This window comes from Passer domesticus, chromosome 1 (assembly GCF_036417665.1).
Source record: "Passer domesticus isolate bPasDom1 chromosome 1, bPasDom1.hap1, whole genome shotgun sequence".
Lineage (NCBI taxonomy): Eukaryota > Metazoa > Chordata > Aves > Passeriformes > Passeridae > Passer > Passer domesticus.
In genome coordinates, this window is record NC_087474.1 from 153,932,284 (window position 1) to 153,953,642 (window position 21,359).

The window sequence follows — 21,359 nt, forward strand, 5'->3', positions numbered from 1 at the left end:
AATGTGCCATTTCAATGTTGAATTTCAAACCCCCTTTGCCCTGAAGTTCTTTAGCATTTTCTCAATAGATTTTTTTTACTCTAAAATAGAATTTCAATTCATCTTATGCTTCCTAAAACCCCAATCCCACATTTCCAATTTTTTTTTAAAAATTGTTAACATATCTATTTTGAATTAGCAATATTAAGAAAAAGATTCCCCAAAATCAGGCTGGGAGTCAGGTACATTAATGAGGATGATGACTTCAGATGTAAATGTAAGCGACCCTGCTAAGTTGGAAGCCAAGAACAAAAACTTTGCAGCAGGAACTGACGCAGGTTATTGTGGGAGCTCTGCCCAGGGATCCTTCCTAGTCCGATTAGTGCTGGGTCACCCTGCTCTGCTCTCACTCTGCTGATGCAAACCACAGCCACCCCCATCCCTTTCCTTCAGCACCCCAAAGGATGAGGAAATCCACACAGCACACTGCCCCAAACCTGGGAATCCCACCCCTCCTGCCAGCTGCTCCAGCTGATCCATCTCCCCTTGCAGCTCTTCCCTTCTCCCTGAACAGGCAGGAGGAGGAGGAAGTAAAGCAGAAGCGGATCCTTCCTGCCTATGGATACAGCTGGCCACGAGTGCAGGGGACAAACTCATCTCTGCAGCTGCCACACTGCTCCAAGTCCTGCTGAGCGACTGAGAAAGCAGAGTGCTGATGGACTGAAACAGAGCTGGGAGGAGGAATATGCACAGTGAGGAGGAGCCAGGGCTCCATTGGCTCCAAAGCTACTGAGCTAGAGACTACACACACACACATTAAACTGGAAATGCAATTAAAATGTGCTTGGCGTGAAGACAACAAAGTCAACCAGGGCACAGTGCCCTGCACCATTTATCATAAATCATCCTAAAACAGGTTTGCCCAGGAACACTCCCCTGCTTGAGACACAGGAGACCTTTACTTCAATTTTCAGGTGGGTGCCACAGACACCGTAACAGACAAATTGCTGACTGGAGGCAGCTCAGAGCTGCCAGTTCTTTCATCTCTTTTCTTGGCCATCCTAAGTAACTCCAAAGATTTTTTTCCCAGAGAATAACCATGCACATGTCTTGCAACATGTTCTTTCAGAAGGGCAACATACCACTATACAGTGGCTTACTCTAAAAATGGAAAGCTGTGTTTGACTCTAGTCTGTCTCAAACTGCGTGTGAAGTAAAAATCTATTTTTTTCCAGATCTGAGTAACTTGGTAAAATTTACTCTTGGAAGGAAAACATGTCATAGATAGTTATTTTTAGTAGTGGCAGAAACAAAGTCATTAACTGAACACTGCTTAACCTGCTCCCAGAAGGATGGAGGATCTTGCAGTGGATATGGTGGACACCCAAGTCCATACACAGGCATTAAATAAGAAGCTCCATCCTGCCAAGCACCAAAAACTTCCTTCCCTGGCCGGTCCATCCTCTTGCCAAGTAGTTCATAGGAGAGGCTGCTCCCTAAGAGCATGCTTCAGCCTCAGTCCTGAGTGACCTGGGTCCTCTAGGGCCACACAGGAATTTCACTAATGAACTAAGCAATCAAATCTCTCATAACAGTTCCTAACCACTTTTTCCACAAATCAACCACAAAAGAACTTAAAGAAACACAGGGAGGGTACTTGTGGCTTTAAGGACCAAAGCTAAGGCCCCTTTGCAGTCACAACTTTTAACCAAATGCATTGAGACTTATTCCACATTTTTCCTGAACTAGAACAACTAAAGATTAAACTCTTAACAAAGATAGATCATTAAAAAAAGTAAGAGCTGGCAGAACAGAGCTAAATGACAAGAACCACTGCTCTGGATTAGTGATAGTTAATCCAAAACATGGAGGGGGAAAAAAAGCAAAATGGCTTAGAGAATTTGATCTTCCAAGTTAAAAAAAAAAATCTATATATACACATGGTTTACAAACCAAGCAATTTATTCCAAGAATAGACATGAAATATGGGTCACTTCTGGATTCTTAATCAAAAGACTGTAGTATTCCTGTTAGCAGACTTAATCTGGGATTCAATTTATTTAGACCAAATGATCAATCCGGAACCAAAAAGAAAGCTTCTCCCATGCTGTGCACAGTCCTGCAAGAAGCTGTGTGGTGACAATCTTAACTTACATTTATCAAGACTTCGGGCAGCAGATTTCATCAGAAAAAAATGAGGGGCAAGATGTGGGATTAGTGTAAAGTACAGCTTTGCTGTAGAAGTAAGAACCATTGAAAGATGAAGAAAGTCCAAGATAGCTGTCTCACTTGGTTTCCAAGGAAAAGTCTCAAATTTGGGCTGTATTTTTAAAGCAACTGGCACAACATTGAAAAAAAATATATATAGACAGGTGCTAAAAAAACACAACATGCAATAAAGTAGAGAAGGGTGTTTTCCTTCACGGATCTGAACAGAGACTAGAAAATGTAATAGCTTTCCCTAGTTCTGTACAGTCTGCTTCCATTTCTACACACCTTGACAAAAGGATCAGGAAGGACAAACTTCTCAGTCAAAAGCCCAAGTGGCAATAAAGGGGAGCCAGGAGAGTGACAAAGTCATCTGCCAAAAGCATGAACGGGAAAGTGAAGGGCCTCCATGTGACCTAGTGCTGCACTATGAACTTGTATGCTCTGTCTCTAAATAAAAATATAGAAATACCATCACTCCTTTTACTCACAATAGTGATTGTTTAGCACCTTCCACCACCCCACAGGCTTCAGGAATATTTTGGAAAATTTCAACAGCATAATGGGATGCATCCAGAGGAATGTTTCCTCTGAGGAAATGCACGCACACTGCTAACGAAAGCAAATTAACTGGGGGAAGTGTGTGTCCATGTGGGAGGGGAATATATTGTTTTCACCATCACTGCTGAAGATTCTCATTCTCTTAGCAAGAGTAGAACTGCTTGCAAACCAGCCACCCCCTTTGACTGAAACTTTCTCAGCTCCAGTCTCAAAAGGCCCCCTGTGGTCCCCTTCACATCGCTACAGCACAGCCCCATTCAGACCCCTCTCCCACAGTAACAGCATTCCTGGCAAGCAAACAGCCCCTTCTGGTCACATCTTGCTGTTTTTCTCAAATGTCAATTCAATCTCCCCTTGTGCAAAAAGAGAAAGAGAAAAGGAAAAAAAAATAAAGAAAGAATAATAGCTTTACTTGCCTGAACATCAAAGTCTGGAAGGAGGCGAGTGATGGCCTGTGAAGAGATTTGAAAGCATTAATGGAAGTAACTTGCAGCTCTGGAAATCTATGCTTGGATATGTGTTCAAGCCCCCCAGTTCTGCAGCTGAGAGCTCTATGTCCATTCAATGAAAGCTCTTCTGTCAAGCACCAAAATTCACCCAAGAGCTTTTAGACCCACTAATCTTCATGGAGAAATGAAAGCAGTAAAATGGAGCAATAAAAATGAAATCTAGTAAAATACTAGATTACAGACCAGCAAAATGAGGGCCAAAAGCTGGTGCATACTCAGTTATTGTTAAATCTCTGATCAATGCACTCACGAGGAGCAGTAAAACTGAACTTTTCTGCATCACTTATTGTAGCCATAGGACAGCCAACAGCCTCAGTCCTGCCTAGGATGGGAAGTTAGTTCAAGAATGCACTGAACACTTGGAACTCAGTTAAGCAGTCATTACTGGGACTTGGTTACGTGATGTGGAAGGTGGGAAGGGTCTTATTCTGGCCAAAATTATTCTTTGCAGTGTTTGGGAAGCTGGTTGGACATAGAGAGGTCCATTCCACCCTGTCACCTGCCATAGCTGCTAGTGACAATCTCCTGCACCTGTCAAGGGTCTCCACCAGGAAAGGAGATAGGTGACAACCGCCCCACCTCAAATAGCCTACAAGGCTTATAGCTTCAAAGGAGGAAATGTCTTATAGCTACCTCCTTTTTTAAGGGAGAAGAAAGAAGTTAAACTCTTATTTCCACTGGAGGGAAAGAAAACAGAGGGAAGAGCAGCCAAGCAAACACTTTATGCTGCAAAGGGCAAAAGGCCAAAGCTTGAAAAATAATATTGAGATAAAAAGGAAAGCTAAGAATCCTGGCAAGGAGGCCACTCAGCCTCAGAAGCCCAGGTAAATTAAGAACAGATGTCAGAAGCACCATAGCTGCTTTCTTAGGGACCCTCAAGCACTGCAGTACAATCTGTAGTTCTCACAGCTGTGACTTTTAGGCAATTAGGCACAGCCTTGGACAGGTAAACAACTACCTAAGATCTGACTGAACAGAAATAACTTTGCACAGCCTTAGCTTTAGACAATATGCTGTGTTTCACTCTTACTGCATTGTTGGTCTCATGATCTTTTAAACAAAAGATCTCAGCCACTGTTGCTCCTGTGAGACCCAGGGCTAAAAGGAATAAGTATATTTGGCACCTGTACCAACAGCATATGAAATAAGGGTGATCACTGCTCAGGAACAAAGACTTGGCTGTAGCAGAAACCCAAGCACAATCAGCCAGGACACAACTCCAGAGAGCCTCACCCAATAACCCACTCAAGACCAGCTCCCCTGTTCATCTCAATACATGCTAAGCATCCTTCAGGGCAACCTTTTCCACTTTCTCAAAACACAAACAACCTCCATCGATGTTAAAATGGCCACAGAGGAAATCAAACTGTCCTAATTTCCCCCATGCAGACAAAATTAAGGTAACATCATTAACAAAAGCATATAGGGCTCCTTGTCAAGATTCCAACTTTTGGGCCATGAGGTACCAAAACCCAGGAAGTTAATCAGTATTTTAAGATATTTCTGAACTTTGAAACAAAAATATTCCAGTACCAACAGGACTTCTGCTTAGAATCTCCTTTGCATTGGTAGTTCTGAATAATATGGGCATTAAAAAGGGGTCTTAGTTTCTGAAAAGTTTGAGCGCTGCATTCAGTGGTATCCAAACAAGCTCTGCTTTCATGCAATGTCCTTGGCAAAGGAGCTGTGTTTAAAGTTTCTCTAGCCATTTCACTGCAGTCACAAGTGGAAATTATTTTCTGAAGTGTTTACATAAAAGAGGGAGGGAATAAAACAGAAAGCAGCAGATAGAGCAAGGAATTCTAGTGTATAAGAACAGAAAAAATCCAACATATTTATATACATGATTGTCAAGAAAAATGTCATTGGAAACAAGAAAAAAAATCTTAGTTTTGTTTCAAGAAAATGTTGATACGTTTCTTCACATATTACAGTGAATTTTGTGCCATGAACATACCAAAGCACAGAGTATGGCTACCACTAAGGGGTCAGATAGCCACTGAATCCAGATGTTGATAGGTTGGGGTTTTTTTATTTTGGTTTTGTTGGGTTTTTTTTTTTAAGGCCAATAAAGAGTGGAAAGTAGTATGACAAGGTTAAGGAAAACAAAACAAAAACAACAAAAAAAAAAAAACAAAAACAAACCAAAAAAAAACACAACCCAAAACAACCCCAAAGAACTGGGATGTTTCTGTGCTGCAACTCCAGTAGCTGCAACAGGCTGTGGGTTGTACACACCCAGCTGGCTGTAACTCATGGCTCAGTGCACTCAGGACAAGAAGGGGCTCAGCCCTACCTCTGGACTCAGCTGTGCCCAAAGGAAATGTAAAAGCTCTCTCTGAGAGGCAGCTGACAGAGCAAAGTCTGTCTTCACACTGAGAAATGTGTAGCTGTAGAGGCATGTACAAGAGGCTGCCCAACTGGCATCTTTTGATACAGCTAAAGACACCCAGAGCTGTCATTACACAGAGAAGAAAAAATGTCACCATCATATTAAAAGAACAAAATCAAGTAAGAACAAATAATTAGGGTCAGTTTTGCATTATTAAAACAAAACCAACAAAACAACTCAATGAACTATTCCTATTCCATCTCCAGTTTTTCTTTTCTTCTTCCACACAATACGTTCAAAATAATCTAAGCACACACATGCAGTTCCAAAAGCAGTCCTGACAGAAAGCACATAAGCTCTAAAAAGCTCCAGATTAATTACCTCCTCCTTCTCCACCAGAGGTTTCACCTCTGCAAGGTGAGCATCCTGGAACTCTGTTGACATGGTCAGTAGCTGATATCTGCAAAGAGGAAAAGAGATTTGTTCTCAGCTTGCATCAAAGATTAAATACAGGAACAAGTAAAGATCCTGCTCCACCCAGCCCCCACAATGACCCACTCTTTCAGGTTATAGTTTAAAAGACCTCTGCAAGAAGATTATAAATCTCTTGTAAAATGCCTCCCTGGTTTATTTATATACACACTCCTGCACAATACGAGATTAAAGAAATACTAAGGCTGCAAGATCAAACAGAAGTTTGGCAGCTTCAAAGCAAGGAATGCTGAAGAAAACAGGGTAGGGACAGCAGAGAGAACCATGGAAACTGTCATTGCAAGAGTGAAAGAAGACATAGCCAAATCTGCATGACTACCCATTGAAATGTGCTTGAATAGTTGTTTCTGAAAACCTTTTTTTTTTTTCAGTGTATGCAAGGCTTCCTCACTATTCCCCAGATTTTTACAGGGAGAAAACCAAAATGGACATACATTAGCATCATTTTATTGTCAGATTGATGTGGTCCATTCTTCAGGACAGATAAAAATCAGATACTCCTTTAAGTGGACACCAACAAGGTTCATGCAATAACGCTTTTTTTTTTTCCCCAAAACTATCAAAGGACAAGACTGCTGTATCCTGCTCTTGGACTGGAATTGTGATGTCCAGCCCTCAGCTGCAGGAAGATCAGCTGGGAACACAGACACAGCAAACCCCAGAAGAGGTGACTGCCAAGGCAAACAGAGTCACAGGTCATGGCTCAGGTGCAGAGTTTGTCCAGACTGGGAGTCATCTTCTCATCCTTTGACAAAGATAAGGCACCACAGTAAGAGGGCTGTTCCCTGTGAAGCTCTAATGAATGACTAGGAGCAGTTCTCAAAATCCTGGAACTGCTGCAGCAGCAAATACAGAAGTCAAAGTCATTTTATTACATATCCTTTAGTCTGCTGGAGAAATGCATATCATATGGGGTTTGGGCATCTTTAATAAATTTCCAATTTTTTCCATCTACACAATTATAAAACAAATTAAATATTTACTTTTAAAGAAAATTTTAGGATGGTCTCAAGTAAAGCATATGAGTAGGTGTATTCAAAGCAAGCCAAAACTCTGAAACATATTTAGGAATTATTGATTAAGTGTAACTGAACACATTTTAATTATTTTCTGAAAATAAGCATAGAAGTACAGAACACAATTTATATCGATTCTTTAAAGCATGATTCTCCATCTCCTGACTTAAATCTGATTTAAGCCCATCATGCTGTCTACATAAATGACCTGATGGCTCAGGAAGGGCTGTGAAGCCTGCAGGAGCACCCAGACAGTGGCAGCAGCATTATTTTTCACTCTGCCCCATGGGTTAACTCAATGTACTTGTCCCTGGGCAAAGATGTTCTAGTGACAGTTTGCAGGACAGCTGGATGCTGCAGAAAGCTACAAAGGGACACACTCAGACTAAAAGAGTGTTTTAATGCTGGAAAAACGTGGGTGTCCATTCACGTTCAAATAGCTTTGGAATTTAGGAGCTCTTCTTGCTAGCTATGCAACTGGGGAGATTTTAAGATTTTAAGTTTACAGAAATTTTTCATTAATATTTTACACCACCAGTTGAGGCATGAAGACAGAACCAAAACTAACCCCACTGTCAGTGCTTCGTAGTTCAAATTTACAAGAGGACATCAGAGGTAGTTTAATAGTCAGGAGAATCAAGTGACTCTGATTCACCCTTTTCTCCAGGTTTTCCATTGTGTTTTGTCCATTACAAATTTTAATCATAAAGAATAACCAGAAAAAAAAATTGCAAAATTTTGAAAAAATGCAAGTGACATTTTAGCAAATGTTACATGATTTTTTTTATTATAGCCTTCTATGTAGTCTGCCATTCTACATAGTGGGCCACTGGACTCAGCAGAGAGGAAAAACAAATGTTGTAATATTTGGAGGTTGAAATATCCATATGCAATTGCACCCAAGAGCTTTTTTTTTTTTAAATTCAGCAAGTTCTGTTAAGACAAATACCTTAATATTGCACCTAATTCTGCAGTAGGGCTTAGAAGTGTAAGAGATTTTTCTATGGTTTGCCAAAGGTGAGGAGAGTAAGAAGGCAGGTCCCTGAAGTTTTCCAGCAAGAAGTGGCTCAGGGGACAAAGCTGCAGCCACTGCTTGTGGAATAGAGCTGTTTACATGGGGTAGTTTTGCATTTTCAGGGACTCAGAGCATTGACTACAAATGAGTGAAAAAACTGTGCCAAAAAAGAACACGATGGATGCTTTTTATAGCCTTAAAAACAATCCTGTTTTCACAAGAGTTCAAAGTTGCTGGTCTGTGTTTCCGAAAGAGCCGGCATTAGGAAGTGCTGACCAGCAGATTGCACGACTGCCACCAAGTCTGCTGAACAAAGCTCTACCTTCACCAAGTTCTCACTACTGGAAAGATACCATATCTTGGAGGCACAGTGTTTTCAGATCAGACTTTTCCAAGCTGTGGGTTTTCCTTCTGTGCATCAGGAATACCTGAAACATTCCTACCCAGTGGCAACCTTGCATCAAGGCGCGATAACAACACTGTTTGTTCACAAGAGCTGGCAAACAAAGCCCTGCTATCTGACAGCACTGCAAAAAACATCTTATTTTCTAAGGAGAAAGATGGGGAAGTGGCTTTGTACCACCCTTGTTCAGCACAAATTTTTTACTTTCTAAATAGGTGCTTTGTGCTGCCCTCTGTTATGTGACAGGGCAGCTCAAAGCCAATGTATCTGCACAACTCTCCTAAATAGATAACCATACAAGCATCCCTTTATACACATTTCAAAGCACTTCCCTCACAGATGCCTTCCAAAGACAAAGTTCATTTATATCTGGAAGCAATAGTGAAAAGTTGCCAACTTGGAGAAAAACAGCTTTTTTTCACTCTGCTTGGCCAATTCAGTCTGCTGAGAGGTCCCAGGTTCTCCTCCCCAGAATAAGCCACTTCCACCAAGTGACCACCCACCAACCTGTATCCAGGTACCTGTCTTAAAATAATTATACTTTAAGAGAAAACTAAATGTTTAAAACACTTCTGAGGTGGCAAAATGCTTTAAAAGTGATGGCATATCGACCTTTGCCAAGTAGTAGGAAAGGCATCAGACTTTAGGAAGCAAGCAAAGTGTGGGGTAGGGTGAAGTCATCTGTGTTGGCTAATTTCATTCAGAGGTTTTTCTATACATCCCTTCCAGCTCAATCCCACTGTTCCAAAACCACTGGAGCAACTGGCTAGTAGCTTGTGAATTTCTGTCAGGAGTCTGATTATTTTGATATTAAAAATTCAGAACACATCCCCTCTCCCTCTGCATTGTTGCTGGAGGGACAATCATTGCTGCAGCCTTGTTTTGGTAGCAGAAGGTACAGGATAAATGTGCAGCCTGGCTTTGATAGCAGAGATCCCAGCAAAGAGGCTAAGAAGGCACACATCAGGCCATCCTCAGACACCAGCAACACTGCAATCATAAATACCAAACATCAGTGTGAACGAATTCCTTTCAAGCACAAAAGCAAAACAAATTCCAAGACCTCCCATTTCAAACTTTCTGTTTCTGAAGGCACATACAGGGTTGTCCAAGCTTGTGCCATGGGGTGCAAAATCAAACACAATGGCCTCACACCCATGAAGGGATTGGGGTCACTGCTACCAGCTCTACAGCATTTTTCTGCCCTCACACCCAACCATTTTTTATTTATATACTATCATACAAAACAAAGAGCAACAAAAGGCTCCTGCCTGAGTTTCATAAAGAAGGCAATTTCCTCAAATTTGCTTGTTTAAACACTGGTAGCAGAGATTATTCTCCATTTGAGTACTGGTGTGTAGAAGGGTAACCAAAGCATCTTGATGGCATTCTCCTCTCTGGAGGCTGAGCAAGCAGGAGGGACAGCAATCACTTTGCATGTGGGATTAAATACTAATGAGCACCTAATGGTAAAGAGGGAAGAGTTGTGAGTACTCAGGGTCCCAGCTCCCAAGAACTGGTGTTGTTCTCTTTGGAGAGAGAGGGACCACGTGACACTTGTGCTCCAGGACCACAGATGAAAAGTGTTTCCAAGGCAGTCCCATCACTCTGCATTTTATCCCTTGAAAACTATGGGTGTCTTCTGCACTGTCACCAACGAAGGTAGGAAGGACAGGGGTGGTGGAGGTTTTGTGCACCTGTAGCAGCTCCCAGAGCAGTTATGCAAGAATGAGGGAAGAATGGAGAGAGCCAAAATGTCTCCAAAGCTCTGAAAAACTCGATTGGCAAATATCCACTTTAAAAAAAAAAAAAAACATTCTCAGGCATCTGACAATGAAGAAAGGTTACTGCAATGCTCAAACAGCCTTTGAACCTTCCACGGTCAGTTAGACTCTTCCAGTCATTAACAGTAAATGCTGTAAACTTGTCTGACTGGCCTAACATAAACATGGTTACTGCAAACTGGAGGCAATCTTGAAAAAAAACAAAAAAAACCCAAAAAACACTAGTCTCCACTAATCAGAGACTAAACAGAGATAAGTGGACAGCAAGACAAGATGGTTCATAGCACCCATGTGTGGTTTTGGGGCAGAATGCATCTCTAAGTGCAGTTTACATCTCAGATATTTTATAACAAAGTTCATACATTTAATCTTCCTGTTTGTGAACCAAATTATTCATTTGCAAGCATCCAAACAGTTCATGCATAAGCATCTGCCCCCACTCTGCCCTGTTTAAACTACTCTTTGTTACAGGCGTTGCTATCACGAGGTCCTTTGTGTTCAGTTACTGCTTTTCTCTGTCATCATTCCACACAATAAATTATGAAAGCAGTTTTACAGCAGTTCCTCCCCTTTAAAAAAGGCAAATTACTTTGACATTTAAATAGGATCTGAACAAACATTTTGAGCAGGAAGTGTCAAAAGTTGAAGACGCTCAACTACCTGGGAGTCTCCAGGCTTCCTTAGCCTCCAGTTACACATTATCTCAATTTGTAACTAAAAGTTAATAACCTGAGACAAAGGAAGTTTGAAAGCAGAACGCTTAAATAGCCTGAAGTTTCAAATGAGAAAAGGTCAGGAATCAAAGCATTAAACCAAATATTATCAGGGAACTGAAACAGTTGTGCTGCCTGGTGGTCTCCAGTTCATAGGTGTCCTGGGAGCTGCTATCACCTAGCCCTCTTCAAGCACAGTACACTGCTGATACTCAATTACTTTTTTCTAACCATTTAACTTTTATTTTGTTTCAACCCTCTTTGTGAGTTACTCTATCAGCAGGTTTTTATGAAGGCTTTATTTGAAAATGAGAGCTGGCAGCCAAAGGAAAAAAAAACAAAAACCCAAATGTGAGTTGTTAGGAAGATAATGTAGCATAACAGCGATTTTTTTTCAAGCCAAAAAACCAAGAACCTTAAGTTTTAACCATTTTTAACTTCACAATTATGCTGTGTGCTAATCAATCTGATTAGGAAACCAAGTCCTTCCAGCCAAGAACTTGAGCCCCGTGCCAAGGAGCAGCCGGGTGAAGCCACAGGGAGACAGACAGCTGCAGGACAGAGCCAGCAGCTGAGCCAGCACAAGGGCACAGCTGGGGGCCACAGCGTCTCCCCCAGCCCCCTTGCCAGCAGCTGGGACACTCTCCTGCAGTGAGGGAGGAGATCTGCAGGCTCAGCTCCAGCCCACCTCCCCTGGCTTGTCTCCACTCGTGCCGCTGGCCCCAGTGCCTGAGGGACAGAGCTCAGTGGTTACCCCGGGATCAGACACAGCCCTGAAGCTGCCAGACCCTTACACCAGGAGCTGGTCAGCATCCACACACACAAACCATGCTGGCAGCTGCACATGGAGAGCAGCACCAAGACACAGGGAGCTGGCAGCAGCCCTTCTGCCCACCCCACAGATGTTGAGCAAGAAACTGTTGCAATGCATCTTGCACAACCCTGTCTCCGTGGGATGCCATGAACAATGTTCCTTAGAAAGCTTGAGGTCCTCCCGTGTTCCACAGGAGTAAAAGCTGGCTATGGGAAGGGTCCAAAGGACACTCCTGCTGTCCCCATCACTGTGCCCCTCCCAATATAATGAGCAGCTCTCTCTTCCTAGCTGCAAGGAAATAGAAAGATTTCAATGCCTTAGGGCTTTTTCCTATTGTAGCAATCCTTAATGCTACCTACACTATAACATCACAGCTCCATGGGGGACAGATTACAAACCCTATTGAAGTTCTCAAAAAATTCATGTTCACCTGAAACTGGCTCGGGTCACACCTCTGTGGCAAGTGGTTCTGTCTGGTAATGCAGAGAAGTGTTCAAGGCCAGGCTGGATGGGGATTTGAGCAGCCTGGCCTAGCAGAAGAAGGGTTGGAACCAGATCTTTAAAAAAAGAGAGATTTGCCCATTCACACTGATGCCAGTGTTGTGCTTTAGCTTTAAAGGGCTCCAGGCCATGGGTGGCAGCACTGGAGGTGGAAGGGATGAAGAGCAATCAGCTGCTTTCCCAGGCTTTGTTTCCTTACACCCACCCCACCAGCCAACTTGTCTCCTTCCACTACCCCAGCACCCTCCTCTGCATCCATCCCAGTGCTCCTTCCCCTGACCACACACAAGGGTCTGGAACAAAGATCAAAGGTGATGCACTGGTACAGGACCTGACACCTGCTCTGCACTGGGGTGTTGGGCTGGGCTTTGGGGGCAGAGGAAATAGCAGAGATGTTATGAGGGGGCAGAGATGGATTAGGTATTTCATAACATGGAAGACACAGCTTCTGCCACAAAGATTACAGTCTCAACAGACAAGAAAAAAGCTATTGTTCCTGCAGCTCACCAGTGTCAGGACATGCTCCCTGCCCCCTCCCATTCTCGATCTGCCATGCTTTAACAGCTCAGAGCTGCTGCCCAGCTGCAGCCGCTTCAACAAGGGGGTGGCACTGTCAAAGTTAGAGGCAAAAACACCCTGAGATTATTCCAGAAGGGAGAGGCTCACAGTATACTCAGAGATGAGGAATGTTGTCTGCCTCTCCAGGTTGCGCCCTCACAAGATTATAGCGGATTATTTTTATATGTTTTGCATTTTCACATTGATGTTGCAATGATGAGGACTTAAGTTACAAAAGCATCACAACTAAGGTTGATGACATTTCTTAATTTATATTTATTCATGAGGTTGTACTATACAGGTTGCAGCTTCTGAGTACATAGATGACTTGTTCTACCACCTATTAAAATTGCTTGGTCATTGCTATTACAAGTTCTTTCTAACCCCTGCCAAAATGTCTGGGCTGAAGTTTTCCATGATGAGTGCATGAGGGTTTTTGCTTGTTTGTTGAGGAGAAAAGTATAATTTATGGATATTATTCTGTTCCCATGCGTGGCCAGTTCCCTTTTCTAGGATGAACTTTAGCCTTCTACAGCATAATCTGAACTCAAATTTGTACAAATGGCCATTGTGTTAAGACATATCTTTCATTCTTCCCAAGCAAGTCCCTTTATAAAGTTACCCAAATGTAAGCATTTTCTCATGCTGAATTACGTGGGACTACATCTGGGCAAAAGTTTTCCACTGCCTGCAAGCATCAGCACCCAAATATACAATATGATCTTCCCAAGGGCTGAGCACACAGCCTGTACCACAACAGGTGGCACTGGTGATGAAGTGTCTAAATTAGCAACATCCAGTACCAGAGTACCAGATTTTTGAATTTTCCTTGTTTCCCAAAACAAGCCCTTTCAAAATCCTTCAAAGTAGGCAAAAGGCAATTCACCATCTTCTGCTGACTTATTTCAAAGCCTTACCCATCTACACTCCAGGTTAGTGCCTATCACAGGCAGAGAACTTTATCACTTTCCAGGCTGTGTTTACAAGAAGGGTTGGAGTTATACATGTCCAAGCTTTTATATAGCTTTGGGATTTTATGTAAAACTTCATAAAACTCATAGTGTTTCAGATGGGAAAAAATGCGATGCTCTTAAACTGAATCATCTAGGAAAGAAAATATAAAAGGTCATCATAAAATTCCGCAGTGCTTCTAATTAGTCCCATAGCCCAGAAAGCCACAACTTTGTCAAAGGATAAAAATACATCTTAAAATTTAGCAGGGATATGTTACAGTACATGCAAAGCATGTTTAGAGCACTCTAGACTATGGCAGCAGGAAAGTGACATCATGAGTTTGACAAGGTGCACACGAGCTTCCTGAAGGAAGCAACCCAAAAACCCACGGCAAGAGCAATCCTTCCTTTCTTGAAGAGTGCATTTCCCATGTCTGTTTACTGTGTTCACAAATAAAAGTTCCTTTGAAAGTTGCATCCTACTTTGCTGATTACTTTTCCATTACAGATTATGCCTACCAGTAAACACACTACCAGATGTTACCCCTTTTTTGTCACATTGCCTCCACCTACAGAGTCTTTATGAGGGCATTAGAGTTCAAGATCCTTATTATTTAGTTTGTGCTTCCTAAAATTCAGAATTTTCTAAAGGCAGGTTATAAGAAAAGTCAGGTTGTAAGAGTGATGAAATGGCAAGGACAGAAAAACAACACATACACACAAAACACCCAAGGAATGGTTGAATGCAAGTGGAAAGATTTGTTTTGCAGTGAGTTGGGTTTTCATGCTGCACTAAGTCCTAATGTTTGGTGTTTTCACTAATTTCTGTTTCATATGTACAGGTCTAGCAGACCAGCCCTACACATCCATGGTAGAAAATAAGCTAAAAAAGCTATACTTTCAAAGCTATACTTAGGTCAGGCAGGAAGCAACCAGTTGATGGCTTCAAAAAGTAGTGAATACCCAGTTCTAAAAACAGGTCTTGAAAAGGAAGATCTATATTGACTAACTTCCAGCTGCCAAGAGAAAAACCTTGACAGATGAAAAAGATATATTAAAATTTTGACAACTAACTGAAAGGAAGCAGCCCCAAACCCAAAAGAAACATAGGAAACGTGATCAGCCACACAAAATAAGAGCAGCAAAACTGACACACATCCTGCTTAGTACAAAGAGATACAGCTGTGGAAAATTTCCTCAGCACAGGCAGTCCAGCTGTGCATCAGCAAGCACACCACAGAGCACCTCTGCATGGAGAACACCCCCTCTGACGACAAACTCCTGGGCATTATCCAAAGGCAACACTCTCTTGCCAGCTGGGAAACAAAATAGGCCTGAACCTGCAGCAGCCCTGAGACAAAAGTAAAACCAAACTCATCGCCCTCATCATCCAACATAGGAGCTTGCACATTCAAGTCTGACACTTGGACAATTTCAGGCTTTACTTTTTTCTATACTCCACACTTGCTGTTCTGGTTTAAATGTCAAATAATGGTACTGATCCACATGGACTCAGTACTGGGATTAATTATGTCATAATAACACTTCAATGATACATGAACACATATTCAGGAAAAGCTCTAAATGGCTCCTTACTGCTGCTTAAAAACCACAGCCAAAGGAGATTGACAGTAGGGATTACCTCCCACTAGCTGTCCCTCACTCAAGTCACCCAGGGCTCTGGAAGTGGCACAGATGGTGAAAAAAGCTGTCACTATTTGACAGAAACACCAAGTTCAATAGCCATTATATATTCACAGCCATTGATTTTCAAGATGTCTAACCCAGATTTTAGTAATCCATAGGAACACACACCACTGAACCTGAAAATGGGTTTGCCTTAGTCTTTGAAACAGTTGCAGAATATTTCCCCTAACTTTCCAGTAGTAGCAAGTAATTTACTTGGAACTCTTGGGACAAAGCTTTGGACAGAAGGCAGAGGAGTAACTGCTGTTCCTGGACCTGATCTAGTGGGTGGCATCCCTGCCCATGGCAGAGGGGTTGGAACTAGAGGGTTTTTAAGGTCACTTCCAACCCAAGCCCTTTATGATTTTATTATGAGCTACTGAAACTGGAGATCAGTCCCCACCTAACTGCCCAGGGAAATTCTCCACAGAGGCAGCTTCAGGGACAGCACCATCCTGCTTTAGGCAAACATTCAAATTCACACCAAAAGCTGAAGCCAGGGACAGTCTGTAAGTGCAGTGCCATCTTTTAACAACACACTGACAGGAAAAATTGGGGTCCTCCATACTTCTGTATTTCTAGGTGCTGTGACTGAACTTGAAAGTTAGACCTAAAAAGTCACCTGGAGGTCTTACTTCATCTCCAGAACCAGTATTTCATCCTGGTTAATGATAAGCAGTTGCATTTCGTGTACATTGGAAGGTTTTCCTTGCAAGTGATGAAACCATGGCAGTCAGAGACAGTCACTGATGTTGCACATTGCTGTGACTGAACTGATCCAGGCCATTGCTTCCCCAGGCTCTGCCCTCCCTGACAGCAAACAGGCTTTTGCTGCCTTAAGCTTCCAGCTGTGCACATGATGTAAACATTGCTGATCCACCACAATTAGAATTTGGATTATTTCTGAGAGTTTCGCAGTTTCTGCTCATGTTCATTCTGAAGAGCTTCAAGCCAGCTTCACCCTTTCTGTATCTTTTCTCTTACTCTTTGTCTATTTTGAGACAATAAAAGCAGGAAATGTCTCATTACATATATGCTCTATGTTTTGTGCTCTAATGAGGTAAGTGAAAAAAAACAGTATTTTCTGTGGGAAGCTAGAAGTTTGTCAAAATCTCTTAAGCTGGTCATGAGAAGATTTATGTTGCACTTCAGTCAAAGAAATTAATCACTTAGGCTTAAAAACATGAATCAAAGAATTTTTCTCCAAATGCTTCACTGCTAATCTCACCTGAACTACAAGTGCAAATTACTTAATTGCCTTATAACTACCTCTAAGGATCAGGTTCCCTTGCCAAAGTGTTCCAAAAGGTGCCCTGTAATCTCCCCATGTAATTGTCATAGTCCAAAAAAGAATATCCAAAGAGCAGAGTACTTCCCACTGGAGGAAAGACAATAGGGGAAATCCTGCTGGTTTTACTGAGCATTCATACAATCTACCCAGATGGTCTGCCAGAGTTTTAGTGTTCTTTTTCTTTTGCATGAATAAAAAAAAGCCATTGTGGAAGGCACAAAACTGAAAACCTTAAGAGCTTGTTTTCTGGTAGCCCAGGTGCTGGTTCCCAAACACAGGCAGTGCATGTGGCAGCCCTCCCTCAGCAGAGGGTGACACTTCTTTGGCTGTTGACTAATTCTGTGGACACCTGACACTTTGACATCTCTATCCTGCTGTCATCTTGGTAAAGAGACAAATGAATGCAGGAAATAAGAACACAAACCCTTCTTTCTAAGGGAAACAAATGCAAACCCTAGTTTGTCTAGACCCTTCTTCCCCAGTCTGGTTCAAGGTCACTCACTTTGCAGTGCCCATTCTCAGGGGAAGAACTCATCTTTTTACAAGGCTGTGTAATGACAGGACAAGGGGGAATGGCTTTAAAGTGAAAGAAAGTCCATTTTAGCTAGATATTGGGAAGAAATTCTTCATTGTGCCTTCATTCTGAGGCACTGGCACAGGCTGCCCAGAGAAGCTGTGGATGTTTTATCCCTGAAAGTGTTCGAGGCCAGGCTGGATGGGGCTTTGAGCAACCTGGTCTAGTTGAAGGCGTTCTTGTCCATGGCAGGGGAGTTGAAACAGATATTCTTTCAAACAAAACCATTCTGTGATCTCGCAGTTCAGTACTTGTAGAAATTCCTGTTCAAAGTTTTCAAAGTTGAAATCAAACCCATTCAGTTTTCTGCTGTGCAAAGGACTCAGAAGCTGAGGCCTCCAGGTCCCTGAACCATTATGCTGTGGCATCTGTTTAGTTTTTACTGAAAAATATTAGGTGTAAAAGCCAAACCCTAAGGAGTCCGTCATTACTGCATTAAAACCCGCTTTGACTGCACCTGTGTTTTCCATATCAAAACACACACCAGTTCCTCCTGAACACATTCATGAGTTACTCTTCTTTGAGGGCCTGGGACTCATTAGTACTCTGGGAGCTGTACAGGCCTTTAAGAATCACTATTTGTGCTGCACCTACTCCAAGCTTTAGCATTTCATCCAAAGTCATTAAATTCTTGCTGTGCACAGAACACCATACAGCATTAGCTGCCTGCTGTTTACTCAACTACCTGTGATAAAAACACAGTCATTCTATGTCAAACTACATTAGACTCTGCTTAAAAGACCACAAAATTAAAATAAACAACGGGAAAGAAAAGTCCACACACAAAAAATAAAATCCTAATGAAAATACCAAAAACAAACCAAAACAGAAAAAGCCCCCCCCCCAAAAAAAAAAAAAACCAAACAAAAAAAAAAAAAAAAAAAAAATCAAAACACAAAAACCAACCACCAAATACGTTCCCAGAGCCAAGTTCAAAGTGCACTGCTCAATGCCACTGGCTGAAGTTTTGAGGTAAATTATACGTGTAACAGCCAAGGCTAAAAACAGCAAGGCAGGCTTGTCAGATGTTTGCCTGAAGCACTTGATAGCTCCTCTTTACAGGTTATTTCCATTGCTTGCCCTCAGCAGTGAGTTTTGCAGCAGTTGTGTATCTTTGACACACTTCAATACACCCACAAAAAAAAAAGTTGCTAAAAAGCCAGAAGAAAGCAAAACAATCAAAACATCATGCAGAGAACCTGGACAGAAAGCTGCAGGTTGTCTTTGACCTCTTCTACGTCACTAAACTGCATTTGTGCAAAATACAGCTCCTAGGTTCAAAATACAGTTCCTATTTAAACCAGAGCAAGAAAAACATCAAAATAACATGGATGAGAAATATTTCTCTCTGAAGTCCTGTTTGGGGATGGGGTGCTAAGCAGGGCACTGTGATCTTTGTGAAATAGCAGGTTATGGTGTGAGCAATGCCAACTTGCAAGTGTTTCATAGGAAAACTGAACCATGATGAAAAGCATCAACCAAAACCTCCTCCTTGGCAGAAGTGAAATCCCTTATTTCACCAAAAGTGAAATCCCTTATTTCCAGTGCGTGGCTGCGCCTCCACCGCACGCACTCCCCTCAAGGGCTCCGAGCCGAGCAGCGCCTGGAGCACGGGTGGAACCGTGCCTGTCGCCACACGACAACAGCCCCGCTGAGACACAGAGCGGACACGGGGCCGTGCTGCCCGCTGCTCCAGCCCCAGCGCCGAGCTGCGAGAGCAGAGGAGCACGAGCAATCACCACCAGCGGTCAACTTCCTTAGAGAAAGTATGTGCCTTGGCTGCACAGCTGTTGTCCTACGCAGCCCATCCCATCCCGCTGCTATCCAGGACCCGGACCTTGGCAGCAGCATCCCGCTCCCGGGAGGGGCCGGGGTCCGGCTCGGGGCCGTGCGCTGCCCCCTCCAAACCGCGGAGAGCCCCCCGCTCCCCCGGCACAGCCCCGCTCGGAGCCACGGGAGAGGGGGATTCGGCTCTCAGAAAAAGGAGGAGGGTGATGCAAGGATGCACGCTGGAGGGGTCTGCGGGGGTGGGCGAAGGGACGGATGGAAAGAAAGACGGATGGAAAGACGGATGGAAAGACGGATGGAAAGACGGATGGAAAGACGGATGGAAAGACGGATGGAAAGACGGATGGAAAGACGGATGGAAAGACGGATGGAAAGACGGATGGAGCTCCCTTACCTGCCGCGCTGCCGCTGTCCCTGCGCCGCCGCTGCCGCCCCGCGCTCCGGCCGCCGCCCGCGGGGTGCCTTTATAGCCCCTGCCCCGCCCGCCGGGCGGTGCCGCCGCCCGCCCGCCACGGCTCCGCCCGCCCGCCCGCCGCGGGGCTCGGCCCGCCGGCCGCTGCGGCCCCGTGCCCGGCCCGACAGGGAGCCCGGGTGTCAGCAGGGAGCCCCGGTACCAGCAGGGAACCCGGCATCGCCAGGGAGCCCCGACACCCACCCCCAAGCCCGGGCCGCCTCCCCCTGGCCGCGCAGCCCAGGCGGAGGAGCTCCCGCGCAGGCTGGGGAGCAGCCAGCAGCGGGGACCCGCGTCCCCCTTCCCGCATTAGCCGGAGCAGTTTGGCGAGGAGAAGGGAATGTGTGCAATGGCTTGCCCGCGGACCGAGCAGCCGCCTTGGGAAAGGCTGAGCCGAGGATGGGGTCCTGCCACAGGTGGTCTTGGCAAAGTCCTGCGGACATGCTTCTATGTGATATAAAGTCTGTTTACCAGAGTTGCAAAATCTTATGCTCGCGCATTAAAATGACCTCTAGGAAGGAACTGTAATTGCAGGAGGGAAATAATGCCTTTGCACATTTCTGGTGAAGTTCAGAGGGTGCAGCTGGTGCTGTAAGTGCTGGGTGAGTTTCCCAGTGAACAGCCCTTTGGCAAGAAGTGCAGCTAATCGTTTATTCCAAAAAAGAGGCCCTGGCCTGCTGAGCAAAGAGTATCTCTGTATACACAGCTCTGTGTGGAGCCATCCGCCAAGAGGCGGGTTAAACTGTCACTGCCTGAGCTGCTTTTTCTGACTTTACTGTAAAACACTCTTCCCTCAAGTGTGTGATTTCACTTAACAGACTTCACTTTTATGGCATGTTACTGTGACCCAAACACATGAAATCCACAGCATGTTGTCATTGCCCCTTGTGAGGTGGCCTGAAGAGGAAATCAGAAATTCCTCAAACTCTGAAACTCTGTTAAACTCTCAGCCTCTGTTTTCTCAGCTATATAATAAGGTTATTAACTGGAGTCAACCAAAGCTTGCTTCTGTTTAAATGCATATTAGCTTTTATCCTCCCAAGTCAGCTTCTGCACCTGAGTCAGAAACTGCTGCCTTTGGAAGTAGAACCCTGGAAGTCTGCTTCCTTTTTCATCACAAAATTATAGGAGATCATGTTGTGCAGCTATTACTGAAGTATTACCAAGTGTGAAATAAAGAAAATGTTTTGTTTTCTTCCCTCTGATTAATTAATGTCTGCAAGGATGAAAATGTATTTCTGAACAATGCAAGAGAGCATTTGTCATCCCAAGACAGCACTGTTCTCTATGTGACTTCTTTGTTTTTTTGAATTATAGAAGGCCTAATCTTTTTCATACTTGTTTTAAACTGTGATGTCAGGAAACCAATGAAACCATCACAAATAATTTAATTTGCAACTGAGCCGATTTTGAAGTCATGTGTTCAAAATTACATCATCAGGTCACTGGCATGCTGTGTTTGTTATGGAAGATCTGTCTAGCTCGATGTACCAGGTTATGGAACAACTGCAAATGCTAGAATAAGAACGTGGGCTTGACTAATTTTCCAACAGATTAATCCTTCCTTCATCTGGTCATGAAACAATATCCTCACTCAAAAACATTCAGTCCTTCAGAAAACAGATCTGGGGCAGTGTCTGAATTGTATGATTTGGCCCATCCTCAAGCAGTTTTACAGTGTGCTGTGTTTGGCTGCTTTTTGGGGAAGGGGCTGAAAGCTTCAGAGATTCA

General features: G+C 43.5%; 1 protein-coding gene across 1 annotated transcript in view; it reads right to left on the minus strand.

Annotated features, from left to right (window-relative positions):
- The window catches only part of NDRG1 (N-myc downstream regulated 1), a 38,719-nt gene extending 19,065 nt beyond the window's left edge, over positions 1–19,654 (minus strand). Inside the window, exons 1-3 of the mRNA XM_064397755.1 lie at positions 19,572–19,654; positions 5,971–6,049; positions 3,165–3,200 (exon numbers count right to left, since the gene is read on the minus strand). Of these exons, the coding sequence (XP_064253825.1) occupies positions 3,165–3,200; positions 5,971–6,033 (99 nt within the window). The 5' untranslated portion in view covers positions 6,034–6,049; positions 19,572–19,654. The remainder of the gene's footprint in view (positions 1–3,164; positions 3,201–5,970; positions 6,050–19,571) is intronic.
- Positions 19,655–21,359: the final 1,705 nt, after the last annotated feature.